Source organism: Momordica charantia, assembly GCF_013281855.1.
Source record: "Momordica charantia cultivar OHB3-1 chromosome 6 unlocalized genomic scaffold, Mcharantia_2.0 BLBB01000006.1, whole genome shotgun sequence".
Lineage (NCBI taxonomy): Eukaryota > Viridiplantae > Streptophyta > Magnoliopsida > Cucurbitales > Cucurbitaceae > Momordica > Momordica charantia.
Window position 1 is genome coordinate 27,690,856 of NW_028275164.1, and position 27,473 is coordinate 27,718,328.

Genomic DNA, 27,473 nt, shown 5'->3' on the forward strand with positions numbered 1-27,473 from the left:
TCCATGACAATAGTAGGTTTGGTGGTTAACTCGAAATTTTTCCACTCTTTGAAAATATCGTGTGCGGCCATTGAAGGAAGGTCAAAAGAAGACAGATTTTTTAGAAGAGAAAATGTAGAGAAAATATATAGAGACTGAGATGAAAATGTCCAGAGACAGAGGAGAGCTCTCATGTGATACAAAACAGAGAAAAGATCCAGAAGTTTGCAATTTTGTGTAAAGTTTTGACTTCCATGGAATGAGTGGAAGTTATATTGAAGCAAAAATTATAAAAGTCTATGAGCTTCTCTCTTTTTAGTAATTTAATTCTATAGTATTTTTTTTTTACACTTTTTTTTTGACAATTTAGATGTAGATGGAATTGAAAATTTAGGGCTAATTGGATATATACCCATAAATTTAGCGGTAAAAATTGGTTTCCTGATTTAACCAAGACGCTGAACTCTCCATTGTCGCTGCTTCGAGTTATCGTCTTCCACAGTTCTCGCTGCTTGGGATATCTCTCTTCTCGAACCCCGGAAGCCTCTTCTATGATGACCAACGACCGGACACATCCGTCTGGTCTCGTGATATCTTACACCGAAGCGATTCGCTCATTTCTGAACTCGGCGTCCAAAGATTTGCGACTTTCTGAGCAACTCCGGCAGATTTCTTCCGATCTCTCTTCGCAAGATAACGTTCCATATAAGCCGTTAAGAGCTATCTGGGTTGCTTCGGAATCCTCCACCCGGCCGGACTTACTCTGTCTTTTAGCCGGATCGGAGTTCGTCTTTACAAGCCCCAAACCGAGGGAGAAGGTGTGTGTAGTTTAATTTGGATCCTGTACATTTAGTTCTATGGAAACTCTATATCTTAGCGGATTCTGCCTGTTATTGCTTTCTACTTTTTGCCTAAACATCATCTTCTTATCAGTCGGGGTGATGATTTGATGACAACACTGGAGAAAGGAAATCCACATTAGCGAAGGGATTGTTGGAAGTTTTTGGAAATTTCTGGAAATTGGGGTGTATTTAATGTGCAGAAATGGTTATTTTAGAAGACCTCTTAGCTCCAAGTGAGACGGGTGTGGTGAGGGAATGAATGAAATGTTTGTTTTTATTCCGGTGTGTTCTTAAACATTGTTCAAATTGGAGGTATATTAACTACTCCAAGGAACTAGAGATGAATACGGATTAAACTCAGAACAACATTGGATGGCAAGAAATCGTAAAAGATGATAAAATTTTCAGAAAGTTATATAAAATAATTGAGTTTGGCCCAGTTCTATTGACTAGATTGAATTTTCGTATGCTGTAAAGTGAAAACTTCCGGACTTCAGAACTTTTGGTATAATCTAAATTTTATTGTGGAGCTGTTTAACTTATTGATATATGCATACAGAGCGAGGAGTTAAAGGCTAGACTGAAGAAGCTTGAGGATATAGCAGAGAGGAAGGCCTATCAGGAGCTGGTGAAGGATATCGCACCTAGGAAAACAATTGATGAGCCTTTCTCTTCATACAAGGATCAGTTGGGATTCGGTATGGATGTGACCTTGTCATTTCATGCTTCCCGAGATATATCTTTGATGGAACATGTAAATATGGGTGCTTTCCAGCTGAATTATTTAATAGTTCTATGCTGGTTCTGCTGTATATTCATAAATGTATGGTCTTTTTCTCCTAAAGTTTCAAATGGGTAGGAAGTGTTATTCTCTGTGCTAGTCTAGAATTTTCAATCTAGAGTTTCTAACTGATTTTTACCGCTACAGATAATGTCAAAAAGTTCTGTAGGCATTATCTGATTTCATAGTATTCCTTTCCTTTTATGCATGAGAAAAAGTGATTTCTCATCAATGAAAACTCAATTAAGGTATTTGTTGTTAATTTGTTGTATGAGTATTACAAGATTGCCTGACTAGATACTCCTCATGAATGTTTTACATGAACACTTGTAATTCTGAACTTCTTTCTTTAACTTCAAAATCCGCCATATCATATTGTTCTTTCTGATTTTCTGTTGCATTCTGCGCTACAATATTTAACTAGTCATGAGCTTATTGCAGGTTTACATGTTGTGTTGATAATGTTTACTGGATACCTGGTCGGCTATGCTTTGTTCCGAGCATTGTTTAGACGCGATCCAGTCATGGTATTTATTGGATATTTGTTTAACCTGTAAGCATTATCGTTAATGTCTAGTTCTCATAGTACTGTCACTTATTGAGCATTAATTTTGTTTCTCAGAGTGTTGCTGGAGGTATCCTTGGATTGGTTTTTGGCATGCTCGTAGAAACACTTCTTTTCATTATTAGATCGTCCAATTATGATGACCGGTCTTCATCTTCCCATTCCAAGATAAAGAAGAGTCAATAGCGTTACTTCTCTCAAGGTTTGCCTTTATCTCAACATAAATTGAACCATGGCATTCTTGCCTGGATTTGAATATAACCTATTGAGTTAAATTTTGCCCTGTGCTTTTATGCTAAGCATGTAATAGGGCCTTGTGAGCGCGCTTCTTGTAATTTATTTGTATATAGACATGTTTGTCTGGTGAAGAACATTACCGTAAAAGAAGAGCATTGAGAAGTCATTATATTTATCATCAGATGAAATGATTTCTTGCAATCTCTTCATCCTACTACCACAGAAATAAGAACACGATCACAATTCACACCTTCGATTCAACACCCTCCAACTAAATCCTTGAATTTTAACATTCTTTTAGAAAGAATTTAATATAAATATTTTAACGAAGAGCAAGGACTGTACAGAACTGGCACCGTCCCAGCAGGTTCTCCCTCGATTGAGGAGTGTTATTGTACGTTTTTGGGTTATAGAAATGTACAGTTTATCATATTATCTCCTCAAATTTTATGATCTTTTATGGTATATTAGCACGTTCTAGCGATGTGGAATATGTAGGAAAGAAGAGGATACAAACTTGCCTATCCTATGTAAGTGTGAGTCTGCAAAGAAAGTTCGGAGGAAAAACTGCAAATGGTTTGGAAATCTATTAACTATTACTTGACGGTTTAGAGATTTCTCTGTTTTACTTCTCTTACCAGTTACCCAGAAAGAAACTATGGCAGCAACATCAAAGAACTAACAGTGTTTTTCACCACAGGTTGGGCAAATGGAAAAATGGAAACAATATTCTACATTAGATACAAAGAGTATGCAGGTGATTACAACTACAAGCAAAAGAAAAGGTCAGTGATTAAACATTGATAATAGAATGAGGGATCTTGTACCTTATAGTAGAATCAAATTCCCTTAACATTTACAAGATGTTTGGTGGGGCAAGAGATGAGTAGGAAACAGATACAAGTAACTAGCTATGTGGTTCATTCTGTGAATCAAACATGTTTCTTGTTCATAATTAATCGTCCATTCGAGACTTGAAAACTAATTTGGCCGTACCTTATAATCTTTATAGCTAAAGTCATGGCAAAGATTAGTGTTCAAGGAATACAATATAATTATGAAATGGATAAAGTAGCCAATGAATAAAATATCTCACTTCCACTTTACTATTTCATCAATCCATATGAATTCTTAATTCCTGAGATGTAAATTCATGAACCTACCATTATAGTCGTCACTATAGAGTAATTAATTAGTGATGATTAGTTGATGATCTAAGAAAAGAAATCTGCCAGTGCCAAGTTAAGTTTGCTTTAGAAATAGAATAATGCGATGAAGGAGAAAATAAGTAGAGTATGCCAAATGGCAGAACTTGAGAATTCCCATGTGAGAGGCTCACACGTGGGAGTTGATGCGCAAATCCTCCCGTGGGGAGCACATGTTTCCCAATCCCCAGGTTTCAGAAGGTGACCACTTTGCTTTCGTAATCAACCTTCTCTCTCTATGAAAAATTCCAGTACTATACAATGTTACACTCCTTTTTTTACGATATCTTTTCTTTATAAATAATTTTTTTTTAATGCGGATGAATTTTATATATATTTCTTTATTATGTTGATTTTGTCTCCAAATTTAGAAAAAGAAAGTTGGAGTCGTATTTCTATTGAATCTCTACCGCTAACATTATAAACAGCTTGTTCAATTGGTCCACTTTAACGAAAAAGGCTAATCTAAAGTTCAAATAAAAAATCTAAAAATGCAAAATTAAATAAAAATTAAATAAATTATAATTTTGGTTTTGAACTTGATGTATCTAGTAAATTCCAATAGGTTCCTCGACTTTTAACATCATGTTTAATAGATTTTTGAACTTTTAATTTTATGTGTGAGATCCTTGAATTTTAAAAATTATTCATAAATTAGGAATTTATTAAACACAAAATTGAAAAGGTAAAGGAATTTAATGTTAAAGGATCTGTTTTAACACTTTTTAAGTTGTAGGGGTCTTTTGAACGCATTAAAAAAATTTAAATCTATTAAACATTTTTTTAAAGTTTAATGTGCTAATAGCACTTACCGCTTATTAAGCTCTATAGATTATAACATTTCTTGTGAATAGATGAGGTATTTACCCCAGTGTATGCAAAATATGTAAATAGATGAGATATTTACCCCAGTGTAGGCACAATATTTCATCATCTTTGATTAAGATTCAAATTCCCCGGTTTCTTTAGGGAGAGTCCTTTAATGTCAATTCTATGGCTATCTTTAGCTCTAAGGAAATTTGAGTTTTTGAAACTTGAATTAATAGTCCCACATCCATTTTCTTTACGAAATACTGTGTCAAGAAACTATGTGCATGCTTATTCAAGACATTGTTGTATCATTTTTATTGAAATAGTTGATAATATAGGCTAACTTATTCAAGCCCATTAATTTGTATATTGTACTAAAGATTGATAGGAATCACAGATATCGCATACAATACTAAATAATTTTCAAGATGCAAATTATCTAATAGTTGATGTATTTAATACCTGTTTGAAATAAGAATCATACTATTTAATCTTATGTAAATTAGAACAAAAAAGAAGCGATATTTTATTTATTGAAATATAGATGTACTCTCGAAATGTTGATTTATTTATTCATTTATATAGTTGAGAAATTGAATGAAAAAACGTGTAAATTAATCAAAAAATTTGCCCGTACTTCTCTTAAATGGACTGGAGTGCTAAAATCGTCCCACGTTGCAATCTCGCCCCATCACACCCTTCTCGTGACACGTGGAAAAAGAGCCCATTCCCCCAAAAGTAAAATAAATAAATAAAAAATAGACGAAGAGCCGACTCCTCCGGAGTTGCCTATTCGTTAGCCATTCACGTGCACTCGCACACGTCTCTCAATCTCCCACGTTCCCGAGTCAACCCCGTCATCGCATCCAACGGTCGCCACTCGCCTATATATATCCACCCACGACTCCTTCAAACTCCTCAACGAGAACCTCACTTCGGAAACTCTGTTACCATTCACCGACTTTGCAATTTCAGCTATGAAATCTGCTCTCGCCAGAACCGGTTCCGTTCCGGTCATCTCCCCGGCCGGAGCCCCTTCTCCCTCCTTCTCCAATTACAGGCCATTTCACAAGAGCTACGTTTCGTCCCCGAAGATCTCCCTGCATTTTGAGATCAATCACCGCAGGGGAGCGAAATCGAGCGGTATTCGAAGGGCTTCATCGGAGAGTGACATCGCGCGATCGCTGCACCAGATTTCGAATCGATATGATCAACTGGGTGGAGTCGGATCTCGGTCCTTCCCTTCCGGAATTCCCGAGGATGAGTTTTTGAACGAAAGTCGAGACGCTGTTGCGGAGGAGTGGATAATTCAGGAGGACGAGGATGAATTTGACATCTCTAATTATGCCGGTGATTTCTCTGGAGGCGCTATTTCGATGAAGAACGCCGGTTTCTTCGGTTCCGGAATCGGTAGCGGCGGCAATATTGTTACGGATACATTTTCCGGCGGAAGTAGCGACCGCAGTAAGATCGGAGCGTACTACGAAGAGATGTTGAAATTGAACCCTAGCGATTCTCTTTTACTGAGAAACTATGGCAAATTCTTGCACGAGGTAATTGGGAATTAGAAGATTATCATCTGACGAAAGCCTCGTTCGATTTGATGTAGCGACTCTAACACTTTAATTTGTTTGATCGATCATATGAAGGTGGAGAACGATGCGGTACGAGCAGAGGAATTCTATGGCAGAGCAATATTGGCGAGTCCAGGAGACGGAGAATTGTTGTCTCTGTACGGAAAATTGGTATGGGAGACTCAAAGAGACGAACAAAGAGCTAAATCTTACTTCGATCGCGCCGTCTACGCCTCCCCTGACGACTGGTAATTCCCGATATCTCAATCTAGCCCTAATAATTTCAACCATTATCAATTATAGCATTTCCACAATTCTCAATCGATCTGATTTGTCAATTTATCTTGCGTAGTTCGGTGTTGGGATCGTACGCCCATTTCTTATGGGAAGTTGAAGCAGATGAGGAGGAGGAGGAGGAAGAAGAAGAAGCAGCAGCAGCAGAGAAGGCAGAGGTACCCCCGGCGGCTCTCGTAGCGGCATTTTAGTCGATCAAGCTGCCGGCAAACGAAACGATGGTACGAAATCGTCTTCACGATCCACGATTTTACCAAAATAAGAAGAGAACTAACAAAAAGTGGCACGTGATTTCTGCATGTGCATTCGAAAGAGGAGATAAGATTAAGCAAAAGCATGGTCTGTCAGTATTTTATATTAAATTAAGACGTACTTTTTATATTGTTTTTGTTTTCTTATGTAAAAGTGTAAATTAGTTTGTCGATGTTTGCTTCTAACTTATCATTGTAAATCAATTCCTAATGAGTCCGGATAATAAGAAAAAATATGAGAAACTTTAGTCTACTTTTGGTCGAAGTTGCCTACTTTAATCAGAATTAATTCAGATGGACTGATTATTTTAGATTTAAGTATATTTGGATTGAGTCCATTTTATCCTCCAAACATCTATTTGATCAAATATACTTTTTAAAATTCATCATTTTAGTACTTTGATATTTTTATTCTCATTTTTTTAATAGTAAAATTTTTGAAATATTACTTATGAAAGATTGTTGTATATAAAATTTGTACTAAAAATGGTTTTTTTTTTTTTTAAAGAGTATTGATTTAAGTTTTGGAAACATAATAGTCTCGATTGATGTCTGAAGGAATCAGGGCCAAAAATGGACCTTAACTAAGGTATCCGTAAACATAAACATTATTTTTAAATATATAAATATTCATCACTATAAACTTAGCTCACGAATTTCTTTGAAAATCCTCATATTATACGTCGAACATTTGATCTCGAGAATATATGAGTCCCTTAACTTTGATGATGTTACTCTCTCTTTTTTTTTTTTTAACTAGTGAGTAAATTTTTCCATTAAAATTTTCAACCCATGTGTTTGTATCATATATTAATGGCATATACTTTGTTAATCCAAAATTCAAAATGTAAAAGACACTGCTATTAATTGAGTCAGTTTGTTAATATTCCTTTTTTGTTTTTATTTTTAAAAAGAAACAAAACTATGTTTAGTGATTATTTTTTATTTTTTATTAGAAAAAGAAATATAACATATGTTTATTAACTACTTTTTATTTCTTGTTATTTAAAATTTTAAATTAAAAAAATAAAATTTTTATATGAAAAATATTTTTGTTAATTGAATATTCAATTTTTTATATTATATTTATAATGCTTTTATTTATGCTTGAAAACAAGCGGGAAGCAAGAATAGAAACAATAAATTTGATTTTATTGTTTATAAATTAAAAAAAAAACAGAGAGAGATAGAAGTTACAGTTTATGCTATCGTTTGAAAAACAAAAAACATTATCAAACACACGTCCTTAGTACTACAATTTTTTTCTCTCTTAAATAAAAAAAAAAGGATTAATACATACTTGAAGAACCAGTGTGTTTGAAAGAGCCATGAAGCACTTTAAGCCACTTTTAGTCGTCTTTTGTTCAACCACTTCAAGCCAACTTTTTAAAATCTCATCAAAATTTAGAAAAACTGCAAAAAGCATTCTTTCTTTTCTTTTCTTTCTTTCTTCTTTTTGTTTTTTTGTTTAGTACATGCAACCTTAATTTAACTCTTATTTCGTATTTGGTTAAAGATAAGATCATATATCTCCCTCTCCTAATTTAATTTTTAGTATCATTTTGATTCCTATACTTTTTAAAAATTATCATTTTGGTCCTTATTTATAAAATTTAAAAACAAGTTTTACACCTCACGGATCCAAACGAATATTAAAGTTAAAATTACAGGTATCAAAAGCTCAAAACAACTAAAATAGTATTTAATCCTCCTCGGTATTCAAATACAATGGGTTCGAAAATTGGAGCAATTGCAGGGCTGTTTCATCTGAATATTATTGGAAAACAGTACTGTAAACTGGTATGAGCAAAAATGTGCATTGAAATATCCAGAATATACAGTATCCACAAATGAATACCATCTTTCTTCCATTTCATGATTTTCTGGTCAATCAAATACAACAATATCCATTAACAGACTCAACAATTACTGACGATCAAATCGAAATTAACAATCACATCACCTCTAACTCTGACCCCTCTTCTTCTTCTCCCTCTTTTTCTTCTCCAGCCCTCCATCAGACCACACTCTTCCACATATATCCAACAGCAAACAATCACCTTCAATGGCTCCTCACAGGATTACTCTGTGCTGTACAGGGAATATGGGGCTGCCACTTCGGCTCCCACGAAATCGAATATCCAAGCTCAAGAATCTGGCCATGGAATGTGCTATGATTTTCCCTTGCCAACAAAAGTTGGGGTAACTGATACAATTCCAATCAGAAACAGTGTGGCAATTGAGTTGAAGTCGTAAAGATCGCCGACCGACTGCAATTCTCCAAGCGCCAATCCGGCCTGTTGTAGAATTCGGGATGTTAGTGTCGTGTCAGCATTCGTATATAAGCTGGTAAGGAACAATTAATTCAGCATTGGTTCTTCACTCAGCTCAACCATTCTCTGGATTTTTTAATTTTATCGAATTATATAACAAGTTTAAGGTGCCGTTCCCCTTCCCTCCCTCGTGCTGCTTGATCAAACTAGTTATCTCCGACAACGAGTTAGAAACAGTAAAAAGACAAGAAAACTGCAATGGAGAAGTAAGTACCCTGACAGTAACGTATGCAGCTGGAATCAGACCAACAACAGTTCCGAGGAAGAAGATATGGTAAGGCACGTCGACAATTGGAGAAGCAACATTGATGAATGTGTTCGGCAAGGTCGGAGTCAATCTTAGAAAAAGCATGTAGTTCAACAGCCTTTCCCTTCTCCTAGAAACCTGAGAGTGCATGGAAATACAAGCCATTCAAAATCCATAACCTTATAGAATCATCTGCAAAGGAGAGATGGGGATTTGAAACTTACCTGATCTTGAAAGAACTTCACCTTGTCAGGCCACAGAGTAAAGACGAGGGGTTTCCCGATCATCTTCGACAGGAAATAGCAAGAGGAAGCTCCGGCTGTAGCAGTGAACACGACGAGAGCAACTCCCTTGAAGACTCCGAAGAGAGCTCCGGCAAGTAGTGACATGAAAACAGTTCCTGGAATCATGAAGGTCTGCATAAAGATGTAGACGACGCAGTATCCCACCAGGACCTGTGCAGTGTAGTCGCTTGTATATTCCTCAAGGTGATCTCTAAAAGAAATAGGAGAGAACTTTAAACAAAATTCCACAAACTGCTAACAATGATGAATAGACATAAAAATATCTATCAATTATCATCCGAATAAATTAACGATTCAAAGTCGATTGCTCGAGTATTTAGCTCATAAATTATCAAATAATAATCCATACCCAGAAATTATATTCCGATTCCTGGCATCCACAGTCAGTATAAGATAAAAGATAAGAGAAAATTTCAAATTTCACCCCAGTAAAGCAATATTTTCCCAAACCTATGATAAACACCTAAATTAATGCAAAATGTAGTGGTATTTATCATGATAAAACAACATCTAAAAAATCTGCATCATGCTCTCACATAAGCATATCCACCACATTGACTCCTTCTAGATATAGAACAAGAAGGTCTAATTCAGAGGACTCGTAATAAGAATTAAAAGGCAAACTATCCCTCATCTATACAAGAAAGTGCTAGCAACTCCCATTTGCTGAAACCAAAACTTGAAAATCTTAGTACATAGGAATACCATTAATTTTTTTTCAAAGAGTGGGCCAGATCGGAAAAGGGGATCCAAATGAATTCATGGGCAGAGGAGAATGGCCCTAGCTAACGACCAGAACAATCCACAGAAATAACTTGAGGAACTATGGCGAGGGGGGTGGCAAATGGAGGTATTGAAAGCTTCGTAAATTACATAAACCAGACCAATGTGGGGGAAGGGGATGACGATTCATTCCACTCCTACTCGAAGAAGAAGAATTCGATCAAAGCCAATTTCCCAAATTACGGGAAATCCTTCCAATCTAGCGATTATGGTCAAAAGAGATTTCAAAAAACAGCCGGTAAAGTTCTTCCGGGAACCGATGCGAGGAAATTGTGGCGCCGATGTGCGAAAAGAATTAAACCAGAGACCAACATCACAAAAACAATAACATCCCAATTTAAATTTCCACATTCATCATCGAAGTGCAATCTAAATTTTCGCATAACGAGATCAAATTAGATAGAGAAATACCTGAGGATTTGAAGATCTTGAAGGTTACGGGGAAGCTTGAGGAAGCTGTAATCGGAATCGGGCATGGTTAGGTAAACACAGAGAATTCCGAAAAGGAAGCCAATCACCACGGTGCTAACCACACCCACCTCCCAATAGCTCAATGGAAACTTGCCCGCTTTCCCGGCCACATTCATCTCCTCTCTCTTCTCCATTTCTCCCCGATTTCCCGTTCCCTTGAAACTAAATAACCCCTTTTCCCGTCCGGTGTTTTCTCGGGAAACAAACACACCCAGAGGAAAGGAGAGAGAGAGAGAGAGAAGGAAAACAAATTGAATCAATCAATTTCACAACTTCATCACCACCCAATTATCTTCTTTTCTTTAGGGTTACTCCTTCCTCGGAGAGGGAAAGAGAGAGAGAGAGGAGAATATTCGCTGCGTTTGGATTATGATTCAATACGCAATCGCAGAGAGATTGGCATGATTTGGAAGCCTTTATATATGTAAACTCTACGGGGTCAATGATTTTTCAATTAATTAAATAAATAAATAAAAAAAGGATCTTTGAATTTGAATCGAATAAAGGCCTTTGAATTTTGATGGCTGTTCTCTTGTTCCTCCTCCGTCCTATCATTTTCCGTTGGCTCTACTCCACAAATTGTATTTCCATTTTCCACAACACCACCCTTTTTAGGAAAAACAAAAACAAAAAGCTTGAAACCACACATATTGGAATTCAGAAAAAGAAAAAAAAAAGCTCATTTTTAAATTACAAAATCATAATATCTGACATAAATGTTTTGTTTTTAATGTGTTACTAGTCGGTGCTATAATATGGTTCACATACATATATAATATTAATGATTTTTCACACAAGATACTTGCCTCTTTTTAATCTCTTATGTATAATAATGGATGATGTGGGTCATCATTCTAGGGTTGCATAGACCATGTTTACCCACTCATGTGCTTAAATCTCTTTTATCTTTAAGTATATTGTGGATTATGAGTGGATGTAGGTTAAGTTGGTGTGTAATGCAGACACCATCAAGCCTTATACCTTATATTTGATTAAGTTGTGACTATTCCATTTATATTTTGGATGGCTCTTAGTTTCACCTCATTGAGTCCGGACCCATGAGTCTTGTTTGGTATGGTTACGATTTATTTGATAAAATTTTTTTACCTGAGTATCAAAAGTACTAGAATACTTCTAATTTATTTTTAATTAAAATATATCGCCCAAACGGTTTTTTCCTTTTTTTTTAGTTTGGCTTATATGTGCACAATTTTTTTTATCATTCAATCTATCCTAAAAAAATCTTTCAAATGCTAACTAAAATTTTAAAATAAAAGTTAAGTTTAAAAAGTACCTATTTTAATTAAAATTTGTGTAATACTTAAAATGATCGCTTGTTTTTATTTTTGATTTGTTATTTTTAAAATTTTAAATTATACATTGTTAAATACAAATATTCTTTATCTTGTGATATCTTATCAAATAAACTTCTAAAACCATTATTAATTTTTTTATGAAAAATCTGTCATTTAATAGTTATTTTATTTTTAGTGTTATATTGTTAAGAATTAAATTATTAGAACAATATATCCTAATTTTTTGTGGTTATCAACCCTAAGTAGTATGAGAATTTGAACTTCAAACTTCGTAAAACATCTTTTATGTCTTGATCAGTTGAGTTATATTTCTATTGACTTTTAAAATATAAATAATAGTATATTATTTCTAAAACATAAAGAATAAGTGTGATTGTGTTTAAATAAAATATTAACATATGATTAAGTAGATATATAAAAAAATTATGTTGATATTAAAAGAGTATTAAACAAAAGTTTTATAAGAGAGAGATTTATAATTAAATAGAGGAATGGAGTGGGTGAATCTTTGTGCTGTCCCAACTTTCAAATGAAACAAAAGTCGTTTGTACTTTGAAGAGAGAGAGACGACAAAGCCACGTCGGCCACGATAAGCACGTGAGCCAGTGGGTTGCGGCGCCACTATGAAATATCTAAATTACCCTTCCCGAAATCATTCCACTCCATTCCCCTCAACGTCGGTCCTCCCATGTGCGAATTTATTCCCAAGTTCCGAAATGTCTTCTTTGCCCTTTGTCTCTTTCTCCTCTCCTTGTTTTCTTCCGCCGAGATGATGGGTTTAAAATGTCCTTTCAAACCATTTTGGTGTACTAATTTTTTATTAAAATACTTAGTGCCTATTTAGTTAATTCTAAAATTTTGAATTTTTAAAATACATAAAATATTTCTTTGGAATTACAACAAATAAAGAGAGGCCAATTGTTCTCTATCCTTTGTATCTTGCAATACCATGATTTTATTTAGTTAGTGATGAGACATGTAAATTTGATAAATATTAATTGACTTGTCGTGATTTAACATACAAATGGTATGATAAAGTAGACAATTAAATGAAATCTAATACCCATCTATATATATTATATTATAAAAGTTTACTTACTGCCATAAATTATTGTACTTAATAATTTTCAAATAAATAAATAGTGGATAATCGAAGTTTTTTTTTTTTAGTTCAATGAGCGGGTAATATAAATATTTTTATGCACTTGAGTTATGTTTGGATTAGCTAATGAATTGAGTTATATTCAAGTTAGGCGCCTTAAAGGAATTTTTTTTATAGTCAACATGAGCATTATTCAGCAACACCTACTACTTCCCTTGAGGTCGAAGCTTCAAATCCCCCTACTCCCAATTCGTTGAACTCAAAAAAAAAAATAAAAATTCCAATAGGATAAATTGAGGGTTTTTCTTTTTTTTCCTCGAGTTCAACAATGGTGAGGTTGGGGGAAATAAAACATTGACTATTGAGTTGATAATAAGTAATTTTATGCACTTGAGTTATATTTGAATTGACTAATGAATTGAGTTATATTCAGATTAGGTGGACTAAAGAATAAAACTTTATAGTCAACCTGAACATATCTCAGTCGTAATAGATACATGTTTTTTCCCTTAACATTGGAGATTCCAACCATCATATCTTCGATTTGCTGTATTAAAAAAATTTATAATTTTCTATGGTATAAAATAGAGAAATATTTTTAAAATGGTTTCCAAAAGAGTGGACATTTACGTTGTATTTACAAACATTCTTTAGCATATTCCTTTCCTCCAAATTTATTCCCATGCTCCAATTTACATGAAGTATAATCTAATGCGAAGATACCCTTTGAGATGCCAAATAGGGACATGGATTTAAAAAAAAATAAATAGTGGAAATACAATAAAACAAATTATTAGTTCGTTGGCATTTCCACGTGGTCTACATTCGAAAATCTTCTAAGATTTGGGCAGTTTTTCCAATTATTTTGGTACTGTGGACCAATATAATAAAATTGATTCCAATTCAGCAATCATTAATGTTTGGGCATTTTAAAGTATTCAAACGATACCAATAGCAGCATTAATGATGTAATAATGTGCTACTTTTAATTTTTTGTATTAAAAAAAATATATATGAAATGAAGCGTCAATCCTAAGAATTAATTCTTCTTACCAAAAAAAAAAAAAAAAATCCTAATGGATTTGGGAAAGGGCAGGTCGAATTTGTTGTATGTGGTTAAGATGGTCCATTGGGCCTAGTTAAGTTGGTATTACTAAAATGGGCCAGCCCAAATCAAAAGAGAGAAACCTCAATCACTTGTAGAGAAATTTGAGTTCGTTTGCTAGGCTCACCCTTATTTTCATAAAAGTAATTGTAATTATAAATATAATTAAGAAAAAAAATCATTGATTATTGATTTGATAATAGTTATTTTTTTCTAGTTCAAAGTGGAGGCAAATGTTTTAACTTCGTCGCTCGGGAGAGAGATTATTAATGTCTCAATCAATTATATTCAATGATATACTTAAAATGAAATATATTAGTGATATACTTGATATATCAATAAGAAACCTACAATGTTACTTAAGTGAAGATTTATTAGTGATACACATGATATGATGTATATTATTTATATATTTAGTGTGACTGATCTACCTCATATTAAGTATATCAATTACGTTGGTGATATATTTTATATACAATTATTTAAATTGATATACTAAGTATATATCAATAACGAGAACAAAGTTAGAATAACAAAGAAAACAAAAATCTAATTTAAAAAACTGTTATTATATTTGAAAAACCAAAAAATTATTGTCAGGTTTCAAATATGCTAAATATTTTTGCTACTCATTAAACATACCTTTTAAAATGATATTACAAATGGCAGGAATGAAAGTTCGAATTTCCTATCTCACAGAGTAGTTAGCAATATATATTTTAATTTATATGTTCAAGTTGGGGACCTCTCTAATAATTTAAATGCATATCACTCATTTAATTTAATTTGAAGCTTTGTATCTATTTTTAATTTTGATGTTCTAATTTAAGGTTTGTTCTTTTTGTTATGTTCAAGTTTTAAAACTTTCAACTTTCAATAAACTCCAAAATTTATCCCTATGGTAAAAGTGATAAATAGATATCATAACTATGCATAATGATTCTTAAAAAGATATATATGCATAATGGATTTTGTAATATTTTGAAATAGGAAGACTCAAATGGCCAAAATTAAAATTTTAAAAATTTAATAATTAAAACCAAAAATGGACAAAAAAAAAAAAAGTAAAGAAAGAGAATGATATTTAAAACATGTAACTTTTTTTTTTTTTTGATAAATTTTAAACATGTAACTAAAACGATAAATCATCTTAATATGGGGTAGGTGAGAGACAAGCGTCGATTTAAAAAAAAAACATGAATCCAATGGGTTAAAGAAAAAAAATATATACCTCAAACAAATCCCTTAAATTAGCCAAAAAAAAAAGGGGGAAAAAAGTATACTTTTTTAGTGACATTGTTTTGAAATTGGAAATCAAACTTTAGAAACCTTTTATTTCAATTGGTCAACAAAAAAGAAAGTTAAAAAAGAAGACTCAAAGCATGGGATTCTAGTCACTTTAACATGGAAAAAAGAGGAGGAAAAATGTTAGAAAGACAAGTACTCCTCCCATTTACTTTTATTTGAAATTGACTAACATTTTTTCCATCTTGCTTTAAATTAATTGTTTATAGTAAAAAAGAGACCGCATCTTTGTTAATGTCCCTTCCTATTTCAATCGTGTAATGATTCCAATTTGATTTTTAGATCATATGATTAATTGAGCTAATCTATGATTAGTCGAGGCAATTGAAAAGACACGCACATCTTCCGTATATATTCCTTAGATGGGAAAATGTTGAATATATCATATATGAACTTATATAAATGTTAAATTTAGAAGAGAAAAAACTATCATCGGGAGAAGATAACTCAAAATGTCTACCAATTTCTTAAAAATATGGAATATGAATTAGAAAACTTCAATCTCTTATATGATATTTTTTTCCCTTCTAAATTTTTATCAGTTTACCAATATTATGCCGTGTAACTTTACTATTATTAAATTTTAATATTCACGTACCAACAGTGCAATACTAAAATTTAAAAAATGTTTAAAACTTAAAATTAAGGGTTAGAATTAAACTAAATTGAAAAACTCATAAACAACGAAATCTAAAATGTAAAATTGTCTAACATGACCCTTGTAATCTAATTAAATGGAGATAAAATTGGAAAAAAAGTTGAAATTGTTTTTTATTTCCATATTTCGAATTCGACCAAACTATCAAAAGATCAAATGAGCATACATGGGAAGCAAATTAAAGTATAAAATAAAGTTTTGAATACATGAAATGTTAGGGTTGGCTCGTGAGAATAGAATCCATTAATTAATTAATTAACAACAAGAATCTTATCTGAAAGATTGAATAAGGCCCACTAACTCTTTTATAAATCCCCTTAAAAGAGACTTTATGATAAATCCTTATCCCCTCTTCCTGTGGCACTCAGGTGGGCCATGTAAATTCATATCACAAATTAGGTCAACTCATTCATTTTTTCTTTCTCACTCCTCTCTCTCTCTCTCTCATGAATAGTTAGATTAATAATATGAATTTACAAATAAAAAAACCACTTTTAAATTTTGTAAAAATAATAAAATGTAGTAATTTCACCTGTGCAGGTGGAAGTAAAGTCCAGTTAAAAATCAAATAGTGATATATCTATATATACATATTTTGATATGCTATTGATATACCTGAATTGATATATCTAAAACTAAAGATAGATTTAAACAAATATATATGAAGTTGTTTGGTCTGCGACTCTCGCCTAATCATCAAATTATTGTATTGGATATTCCAATATTCTCCGTAGGGATAACATTTATCCAAAACCAAATGCAATATTTTCTTAATTTATTAAATGAAAAGAACATCAACATCACCAAAATAGGGTGCAAGCCAAGAAAAAACAAGTATCAAATTAGACGGAAACAAGTTAGCTTGATCGGTCTGAATTAGAAAATTAGATTGAAATGAGTTAGCTTGATTGATCTGAATATCTATTTTTTCTTTCCTTTTGAGTACAATATGTGGAGTCAGAATCACTCGAACTCATGACATTTTGGTTGGAGACAGATACCTTAATCAGTTAAGTTATACTCGACTTAATTTGATTGTTCTTTTTTTTTTAAGTATAATTTGACTTTAAATATATAAATTGAAAAATAATTGATCCATTCAATTTTGAAGTTTCTAAACTATTTTTGTCAGTATTTTTCAAAAAAGGAAAAAAGGATTTTGATGTCGGTTTTTGGTTTTTGGTATTTCTTAAACCGATGTGTAGGTTCTAAATTTTAAGCAAAACTCGACTATAGTGCACATGCTAACATAAAAGACAACCGTACATATATGTAGGTACATCTGCCCAAAATAAATTATATACATATGTATTGTTAAGAGAGCACATTAATTGCATTTAGGAAGATGGATCAATTTGTTGTGAAGTGATATCTCATTTATGTGTATATGTGGAGATGGGTATATATATCACTATGGAAAATATTTTTTGATTAATGAGAAATAAATTCATTTTTCTGGTTTCTCATTCTGAACGCATTCTTTAGTTTCTTATTTTGTATGTTTGTACATATATAAAAATCTAAATATGTATGTATGTATAGGTATATTTGGATATATTTGGTCACCTTTCATTGGAAAAGGATAGGCTCTTTCAAAAAAGAAAACAAAAACAAAAGGCAGGAAGAGATTTAGGGCTTTTTTATTTTTTTATTTTTGAAGAAATTTAGAGCTGATTGGATGTATCTTGAAAAAATGTTATAATTCCAAAAGAAGAAAAAAACTTAGGAAAACAAAATATAATTAACATGGTAGTTGAACCCATTTAATTATATTTATGTTCCAAAATGAATTGGGATAGAGTCTAGGTTATTTCTAAGTGTCTTTATAATTTAAAAATAAATATTCTATTGGTATTGTAGTTTAAAGTTATGCACAATTTACTTTTTAAATTTATGGTAAGAATAAAAGTATGGCCAACCTTCCGATAAAGTAGACCTAGAAAGGAGAATAATTCATCTAGATATAAAGAATGCTTCAAATATTCTTTCTTTATTTACCCATAAAGAATGTAAAAATGACATACTATTTATTAACTGAACCGTATCTCCTAGAATTTATATTAATTCCAGTTAAAAATTTTATCAACTTCTTTTAATATTGTAATTCAAATAAATTTGAATCCACGTCTTCATCACTGACAACCAACAATTAGAATTTCTTAATCCCTGTCTCTAATCTAAATTAGGAACTAATATCTAGAATCCACCTATTTCGCACTGCATTGTATTGTTTTTAGATTGTCTTATCATAAATAATAATAGATCTAATTTGACATAAGAATTGAATTACTTAGAAACTGGAAAAGTAAAGACCAAAGGGATAGATATGGCAAAAACTAAAAGTAAAGTGAGAATGAAACCAAAAAATGTGTTCCTCATGGCGGATCTATTTGCCACCTTCAGAGCATATGTATATATATATGTCACATAGTACTAAGATTTTCACATATAATTTAAAATATATGTTTTATATATATTATAGTTTTAGGACTTATTTGGGTAATATGCCGTTTTAATATTATATTTTATAAACGACTTGAATTTTATGTTCTCATATTAACTTCTTTTTATTGACATTTTACAATTTATGAGTAAAATTAAGACGAAGTGTTTACTTTTCTTTTTTAACTGTCTAAAAATAGTTTTAAGATCTTTATCAAGATTTATTGCTTTTTTTTAACATTTTTTCTTTTAAATTTTAAAATTAGTACGGGTCAGCATTGTTAGTAGCAAATCAAAGGAAACTAAAGTTAATTTTGGTTTATGTTGAGTATGGACAAGGAGGATAATTACACGGGGCAAGTGAATGTTGGATTGTAAATCACATTGCATCGAAGTCTTAAAAAAGATAAAAGTTAACCAAGAAATAAAAGCATATAAAACATAATATGATTCTTCCCAAAAATAAATTTCTCAAACTTTAAAAACACAATCATTTTTATTTTTTTTTCAATATTTTTGGTTCACTGCATTCACGTAGTAATTAAAAAGAGCTAAGCTGGGCTCAATAAGACACTTTACTTATTTTCTAAATATTGGAGGGTCAATCATTCATTTTCATATTTATTGTATTAAAAAAAATATATAATAATATTTTTAGTAGGAGGTTGAGCTTCGAACTTGCAACGAGAGATATGTGTCAATTACGATTAATATTTGACAAAAATATATAGTAATTAAAAAGAGAAAAAAATCTGTCAAAATTTACTTATTTTTACGAAAATCAACTCTTGCTTCTTACGCGCTCATATTAATAAGTTAATGCAAATAAGTATCCAAGCCACAAAATTTATTGAGAGGTCAACAGACAAAGGATTTTTTTTTTTCCTAAAGCTTTCTCAAATAATATATATATATATATTTTAAGTTTAGGACGAAAATAACAATAATCTTACAAATTTAAGAGGGAAATGAAATAGTTAAAAGGAAAATTGAATAATGAAAAATAAAAATCCATTTCCTGGTTTGAAGTTTGAAGATCGGTTGACCATCGCCGTCGCCGTAGTGTTATCTGGCGACGCGAATCCGCATATCGCAAAAAGAATATGCCACGTGTACACTATGTCTTTTCACCCCCACTAACTATGGTTAGTTAGTTTATCATAATCCCCCACTCTCTTTTTACACACACATATCCAGGCTATATATACCCACCCGCTTCTCCTCTTTCTTCCCCGAATTCCTCTCTTTCTCTCTCTCCCTGTTTCGGTTCTTGCAATTTATCTGAATCTCTCTTTCGCGGTTTCGTAAAATCGAAGCCAAACGCTGATCAAATTCTGCACGGAAATGATTGAACTGTTCTTTAGGTCTTAGCTTTCTGCACCTCTTCTTATGATCGTTTTGTCATTTGTATTTATTGTTCTCGGTGGTGTTTTCGGCGTCAATGGCGGAAGCCGAACGGAGATTCTGCGTCGGGTATGCCCTTGCGCCGAAGAAGCGACGTAGTTTCATACGAGACTCGCTGGTGATGCTTGCGGAATCGCGAGGTATCGATCTTGTGCGGATCGACACGGACCGGCCCCTTGTTGATCAAGGAGCCTTCGATTGCGTCATCCACAAGCTGTATGGTGCAGATTGGAGGAGGCAACTGGAGAATTTTAGGGTTGTGAACCCTAGTGCGGTGATTTTGGACTCACCGGACGCGATTCTGAGGCTTCACAACAGGATTTCCATGCTCCAGGTGGTATCGGAGCTGAAGGTTGAAAACCACGAGGAGTCGTTTGGGATTCCTAAGCAGATTGTGATTTACGATAAGGAGACTCTATCGGATCCGCAGGCTTGGGAGGCCTTGAAGTTCCCGGTCATTGCCAAGCCCTTGGTCGCCGATGGCAGTGCCAAATCGCATAAAATGGCGCTCGTGTTTAATCACGACGGCTTGAACATGCTTAAGCCTCCTATTGTATTGCAAGAATTTGTGAACCACGGCGGGGTTATATTCAAGGTTTATGTGGCCGGAGAGCACGTAAAATGCGTAAAGAGGAAGTCACTTCCGGACGTTTCTGAGGAGAAACTGGAGAGCGTCGAGGGCCTGCAGTCATTCTCTCAGGTGTCAAATTTGACCAACCACGAGAGAGTTGACGAGAAGTATTATCAGATGATGCAATTGGACGACACTGAGATGCCACCATTGAGTTTCGTCACTGATATAGCCAGAGGATTACGGCATGCGATGAAGCTTAATCTCTTCAACTTCGATATGATTCGGGATTCAATAAACGGGAATCGGTACCTCATAGTTGATATCAATTACTTTCCGGGGTTCGCCAAAATGCCAGGGTACGAGAAGATTTTAACGGATTTCCTCTCTGACGTAATGTGGAGGAAAGACAGAGAGGTGGTAAAAGCTTGGTTCGAGCACGATGGCTCAGGGCCGACTGCCTTCGATAAAAGGCAAGTCCACACTTGTGAAAATGATTCTAGAAAGGTTGTGATGCTTACTTGCATCAGTAATGGGGACGGAGGAGGTTGAACGATACTTGAAAGCTGCATTTCCATTTATTTTTCCATTGACTTAGACCTTTAATCCAATTGAATTTGCCAATAGCAGGATGTTCTGCTTGTATTCAAGTTCTAAAATGAGCTGTAGTCTCTAGCTCTTAATATGGTGATGGACAAACTGGGCAGTTCCTCTGTTCTTTTTACCTCAAATTTGCGAAAAAGGAAATCGCATGCTATAATATTATTAATTGTTGACTCTACATTCAATTGCTTCTCTGTATCTCTGAAGTCTGAAGTACTCTGCTAAAGTTAGTTTAGTTTGGCTGTTCCCTTGAAAACAAAGAGAGAAAAGGGTTCTATTTAGTTGGACTGTCAGAATTTTTTTCAATGAAATGTACCATTTTTGGATGACATATATATTTAATTTTCTCATGCTATTTTGGGGTTTGTTTTCCTATATTATCAAATAGATTGCTTATAAAGAAAAAATTTAAGAGCTTTTTGTAGTGCTGGGTCCCTGAGTATGGTACTGCCCATTGGGAAGAAAAACTAAGACGGGACGAAAAGATCTGGTGATGAAATAGGAATCTCTCTGTAATATTAACTAGTGGGGATAATTATTATGTTTTTGGGTGCTGTTAATTATCTCACTTCAGGTGAGTTGAATTGGAGTTCCTTTTAACATTATGAATTTACTGGGTCACTTCTACTGGCGAATATAGCAATCTTCGACATTTGGTCCTTGTAGGTTGTTTCATTTACAATGGCCTATTCTGATTTTATGCGCTTTCAGCTCTTTGTTTTTCTTTAGGTATTATTGTTGTAACTTAACTGCACGTTTTATCAGATCATAGATTAAAGATCTAGTTTCATTCCTTGACTAGTGTTCTGTTATGATGAAACTTGTCTTATGTTTGGTTGAAGATTGTTTTAAACTATGCAAAAAGCTTGAACACTGGAATGATGTTGTTGTTTAAGTGATCACTTTCTTCTAATAGCTGTACTGAGAGATAAAATTTGTATTGTAGATGGTAGGAACACTGCAGATAATTTTCTTGCCTTCAGGTGACTGTTACTAGGGGATGCTTGGGATTCTGGAAAAATTTGACCAGTGTTTGTTACACTAAAGTTTTAGAACGAATCTTAATGAGACGATTTTGCACTCTAGATATTACATGACTTTCTCCCATATCTGAATTTTGATACATAAGTTGGCTCAAACTATCCAAGCACTAGCAGAGGGGTAATGGCTTCTGCAGAAATACACAAGAGTATGATTCATCATCTTAAAAGTTCTATGCTTTCTGCAATACTTAAACATTGCTGTTCTCTATGCATGTTCTTATGCAGGATCATAATCGAGCACATGGTGGATATGCATCTACGTCCAAACAATGAAGGTGACAAACAGAAACAGATCTGTGATTTGCCCACCAGAGTTCGACTATCTTGGCATGGAGAATCCAGTTTGTATATATCCCGTTTTGAAGTTTGATATTATAACCATATTCCATATTTCAATTGTATTAACCTACGCCAATGAAGTGGCTGGATAAGGTTGTTGATGCAGAATAGAATGGATGGCAGACGGCAGAGGCAAGGAAGTGGCTGGATAAGCTTGTCGACCTCTGCAGGATACAACGGATGGCAGACGGCAGACAACAGAACTCAAGGACAGTTTTAGAATTGATAGCTGTCCTTTTACCCCTCAGATAGTCAAATCTATGGAAGCCCTCTTTGAGGAATAAATTACTGTTTCCCCTTGTGGCAGGTAACCTGTTCTGATTCTCCTCTTGCTTCTGATTTTACTAATTTACCATGAATATGTTAAAACTAAACTGTACAATTGTGCTTTTACTGAATTCTGATTCTGATATAATCATGAAATTCTTAATTCAGTAAGTTTGATTAGCAATTGGAAACATAGATTGATAGCTTTGGGGATAGTTTTAGACAAGGTAGCTATATTCTCCGAGACAACTTGCCAAAAGAATATAGAATGGTAATGGAGAATTTTGGTTGAGCACCCTTTAAAATTCTGCACCATATCTTAGTTATCATGATGCTATTCCTCTGAGAATTAGTCAATGGTTATCTGTTTAGTTGCTGTATCCAAAAGAACTTTAGGTACCCAAATGGGGGATTAGTGGGATCTATATATTCATCACATTGGAAATAAATAAGATTGGTGGAGGGAGAGAGTCACTTCTTCAAATAAGCAGATCGAATAGATTCTTTTGAAGGTCAAGAAATCTTCTTCCAGCCTCCAGCAATGGAGGATGGTGTAGAAAAAGTCTGGTCTACTGTAATGTTCTACTTGTCTAGAATAACAGATTTTCAAATTTTCATTTCAATCACTAATAAAGATGAGGTGAAGGACAAAAAACTTATGGACATAAATTACGTAGAGCTGGCTAAGAATATTTGGGAGAAAAAAGAAACACGATGATAATGGCCGATAAGCAACTTTAATTAGATTAAAAGTTATAGTTGTTTTGGAATCTTTTCAAATAAAATTATAGGGAAATATTTATGTTTGATAATCTATTTGAACCTTTTTTTTCGTGTGACACAATTGGAAGATGATGGAACAAAGAGATCTATCAAAATATGTTAAAAACACCAACAAGAAAGTAAAAAACAATAAAAGAAAGACTGTATGTCTCATAAACGAGACGCAACATAATAACTCATTTATGGAAATTAGTCTCTGTTAAAAACACCAACAAGAAAGTCAACAATGTAATCAAAGTAGACGAACAATAAAAGAAACATTGCATGCCTCATAAACGAGATGCAACATAATAACTCATTTATGGAAATAAGTCTCAAGTATACCTTATCAATAATTAGGAACTAGAATAAATACAATTAGGAACTAGAATAAATACTATCACGTCAAAGTAGTACAAGCACAAACAACATGTCAATTTTAAGTAAATTGAACTCAACCTAGAAAAAAGGTCTCACTTTTTCTTTGTAATTGTAATATGTAATAAAAAAGAAATTGAAAGTTAACAAAATTTAAGAATATACATACAATACAACCAAGAAAACATCAAAATTCTGAACTGCTAAAGTCTATTGGCAGAATGACACCTGGAGCCACTGGTCCACATCGGGCTGGGTCAGGCCCAACTTTGAAACCATATTTTCATCATGGTTGTGGGCTGTGGCAGTCTAAAAATAAAAATAAGAGAACTTATAGCAGGAGACTGTATCCCTGATAATGTTTATCCTCTTTCAAGAGAAAAAGAAAAAGAAATGAAGGAGAAATTAGTGATGGTTGCTATTAAATATGCAGCTTTAGGAGACATGTACAATAATATCTGTGTCATTATTGCTATCAACAATTGGTACACCTCTCTGAGAGGGGCCTGTGGAGACTCTGACTGGAGGAATATGACTCAATTTTTTTATATTTTGATTGAAGAAGAGAATCAGGATAACAGTACTTTTTTTCATTATTTGATTGTAGGTTTAAATTATCGTTAGATATTTATGATGTAATGTTGTAGAAAAATGGTCTAAAAACTTAGGCAGGGAAAGAAGAGAAGATACTGTCGATGAATTGGTTTTTGAGAGAGAAAAAAAGTTGCACAAAGTTAGCTGTTAGTTGGTAAGGGGAGGCTTCTGGAATGTAGAAAGGTGTCAAATTACTTGTCTTAAACGCAAACATTTTTTTTAATACCTAATAGACCCAACACTTTACTAACTAATTAATTGACTTTTCATTATTTTATTTACTCAAATAAGCCCTCAACACACATAATTTCATTCTTTAATTTATACTAATAATAATCATCTCCTAATTCCTTAACTATATTTTCCATCCCAACTTTGACTTCCAATCCAAAAGTCAAAGGTCAACACGTAATCTCAGTGGAAATTTCCTGTCGTTGTTACAAAAACTAATTTGTCTTGTCTGTCTTCATATGATTCGTTTATGCAGCTGCTTATTTTCTGTTTGGTTGATGGGAAAAATCACTGGACTAAGGAAAGTAAAAGAAAATTCTCAAAGTATTATTATATTATTGATGGTATGGTACAAAACAAAATACAAGAAAAAGATTTAATGCAATCAACTAAATAGTCTATACCCTGTAACCCCCAAACTTTAAAGTTTAAACATTGAATTTGGACATATTTATGTAACATATGGATTCAGCTCTGAAATTATGAACACAATAAAGAAAAAAAAAAAGAATAAGACCACAGCGCTACAGTCTTTTCCCCAATATTATCTAACAAAAGACAAGACCCTTCCAATCAAAATCATGAGATGCACTTGTATATCTATATATATGAATGTCTCTCCATGAAAGCTGTGTGAGAAATCAAATTGTTGATCTGCAAAAATAACAGGAAATAATATATTATATTTAGCAGCTATAGAGAGAGGGAGAGAAAGACTTGTAATCAATAAAGAGAGTTTGTTATGATCTTATGTCATGGCTTTATATTCTTGTGTTAAATTGTTTAGGTTTCAAATAATTCATAAAAATTTAATTGATCAAATTAAACAAATACCCTAGAACTTTTCTCAAACCCACCCTAAATATGAAAAGTTATTCTTAATTAGGAATATGTTAAGATTAAAAATTTAGTGATGATAGCCAGAGTTGTACTTTTAGTATATCAAAAACTCACCGTAGAATATCATTCCAGTAGGACCCATTTGCCTCCTCATCATTCATAAGAGACTCCAAACTATCAAAAATTGAAGAGTCTGCAGCTGGTGAGTTTGAAATTTCACTCTCAATTTGGTTGACATTTGAAGCTGAACCTGGAGACTCTGAAATCAATGGTGGAAGTACTGGATAATAATTCTCAGTTTCTTCAACTTGAACATAATCACATCTTTCTTCCAACTCCGCTTTATTCTTACGCCCGTCTTCGAACCCTGGCACCGACACGAAACCGGTCGAAAACCCAGCTTGGAACTGGTTGGGGTTAGGGTTAGGGTTTTGAAGTCCATCCATGGCGGAGTTTGCAACATAAGGAATAATGGTGGGTGTGTTTAGAAGTTGGCACAGATTCTGCAGTAATTGGAGCTTGGCTATCTCAGCTTGCAACTTGAGGTGATCGCTGTTTAAAGGACTTGTTATCCCATTAAACAACTGAGAAATGTTGAGAAATGGATTTAGGTCTGTTCTTGGCTTGTGGGTGTTCGGATCAATTCCCATTTGTAGAAGCTTCTTCCTCAAATGGGTGTTCCAAAAGTTCTTGATTTCGTTATCCGTTCTTCCGGGAAGATGACTCGCGATTCTCGACCACCTGCGAGAATATGAATAAAAGATTAAACTTGTCATTTACTATAGCCTTTCAATTAAAACTGATTTTAGATATTGAAGGATAATTTAACGTAGGATAATGGAGGCATCTATTCAAACTCTTTTTTATCCATTAATTTCCTCTCCAATTTGTATTGATAACCACTACTCGGTGGTGCTTGATTTTCAAAAGAGTATAAATAAAATATTAAATTTGCCCTAAATTATTTCAATTCTATATTCATTTCTAAGAATCCACTAAGAAAACTTCAATTTTCAAACAATGAAATCAAATTTCCTTTCTTTTCTTTCCCTCTGATTCTAATTTTTCAAACACAACAACTACTAAAAGTAGAAGTACTTCTGACAAAACAAGAAACAGACATGTTTACGAAAGGAGTCCTCCCCATACCTGTTCCCGAGAAAGGAATGAAGTTTAATAATGGAGGCTTCTTCCTCAGGCGAGAATTTGCCTCTCTTAATATCGGGTCTAAGATAGTTAGTCCATCTTAACCTACAACTCTTGCCACACCTATTCAACCCAGCAAGCTTGGGGAGAGCTCTCCAGCTTCCATGGCCGTTGTTAGCGACGTAATCAATCAACTTCTCGTCTTCCTCAGCCGTCCATGGCCCTTTCTTCACACCATTTTCATCACAGCAAGGGGACCGACCCATCTTAGTTCACAAAACAAATATTCAAAGAAAAGCAACGAATTTTATTTTTGGGTTTCTGTTTTGAAGGAGAGAGAGAGAAGTTGGAGCTGGTTTTATAGAGGAAATGGGAAAAGATGAGGTTTTTTTGTCAAAATGGTGAGATCATGGTGGCTGTGGGAGAGACTCAAGTTTTAATATATGTTTGCCTTCTAAATGCACGGCAGTGGAAGGGGAAGGAAATGAAATGCCAACTTTTTTTTTTTTTTCTCTCTTTTTGCAGAAGATTTTAGCACACTAACAAACGAATGGCACCAAATTGTTGTGGATTAGGTGTAGTTTTTTTTTTTCCATCAATAATGAACAATTTTCCTTTCCCCTTTCCTCAATTTCAATGGTGTGTTCATTTGAACTTTCGCTATTTGTTCTAATAACAATTGTATTTGAA

General features: G+C 33.5%; 4 protein-coding genes, 1 long non-coding RNA gene and 1 pseudogene across 5 annotated transcripts; 4 read left to right on the forward strand and 2 right to left on the reverse strand.

Annotated features, from left to right (window-relative positions):
• Positions 1–385: 385 nt before the first annotated feature.
• Positions 386–3,389, forward strand: LOC111004507 (ER-based factor for assembly of V-ATPase). Its single transcript, XM_022275558.2, has 5 exons — positions 386–797; positions 1,381–1,519; positions 2,044–2,129; positions 2,225–2,369; positions 3,105–3,389. Exons 1-4 carry the CDS (start codon positions 531–533, stop codon positions 2,351–2,353), a joined length of 621 nt encoding a protein of 206 aa, XP_022131250.1. The 5' UTR covers positions 386–530; the 3' UTR covers positions 2,354–2,369; positions 3,105–3,389.
• A 1,931-nt stretch (positions 3,390–5,320) lies between these two features.
• Positions 5,321–6,791, forward strand: LOC111023531 (uncharacterized). Its single transcript, XM_022300992.2, has 3 exons — positions 5,321–5,972; positions 6,069–6,241; positions 6,346–6,791. Exons 1-3 carry the CDS (start codon positions 5,397–5,399, stop codon positions 6,476–6,478), a joined length of 882 nt encoding a protein of 293 aa, XP_022156684.1. The 5' UTR covers positions 5,321–5,396; the 3' UTR covers positions 6,479–6,791.
• A 1,572-nt stretch (positions 6,792–8,363) lies between these two features.
• On the reverse strand, positions 8,364–11,079 carry LOC111026149 (SNARE associated Golgi protein family). Its single transcript, XM_022304167.2, has 4 exons — positions 10,618–11,079; positions 9,343–9,613; positions 9,086–9,256; positions 8,364–8,835 (listed from the first exon to the last, which is right to left on the reverse strand). The coding sequence occupies exons 1-4, from the start codon at positions 10,809–10,811 to the stop codon at positions 8,710–8,712; spliced, it is 762 nt and encodes a 253-aa protein (XP_022159859.1). The 5' UTR covers positions 10,812–11,079; the 3' UTR covers positions 8,364–8,709.
• An 8,742-nt stretch (positions 11,080–19,821) lies between these two features.
• Positions 19,822–21,361, forward strand: LOC111004509 (inositol-tetrakisphosphate 1-kinase 1 pseudogene; annotated as a pseudogene).
• A 531-nt stretch (positions 21,362–21,892) lies between these two features.
• LOC148211045 (uncharacterized) lies at positions 21,893–25,908 on the forward strand. The gene is made up of 5 exons (XR_015791533.1): positions 21,893–21,912; positions 22,130–22,166; positions 22,270–22,372; positions 22,452–22,872; positions 25,770–25,908. It is a non-coding gene; the product is annotated as an uncharacterized LOC148211045 (long non-coding RNA).
• Positions 22,867–27,343, reverse strand: LOC111004510 (transcription factor MYB41-like). Its single transcript, XM_022275560.2, has 3 exons — positions 26,787–27,343; positions 25,752–26,378; positions 22,867–25,451 (listed from the first exon to the last, which is right to left on the reverse strand). The coding sequence occupies exons 1-3, from the start codon at positions 27,047–27,049 to the stop codon at positions 25,439–25,441; spliced, it is 903 nt and encodes a 300-aa protein (XP_022131252.1). The 5' UTR covers positions 27,050–27,343; the 3' UTR covers positions 22,867–25,438.
• Positions 27,344–27,473: the final 130 nt, after the last annotated feature.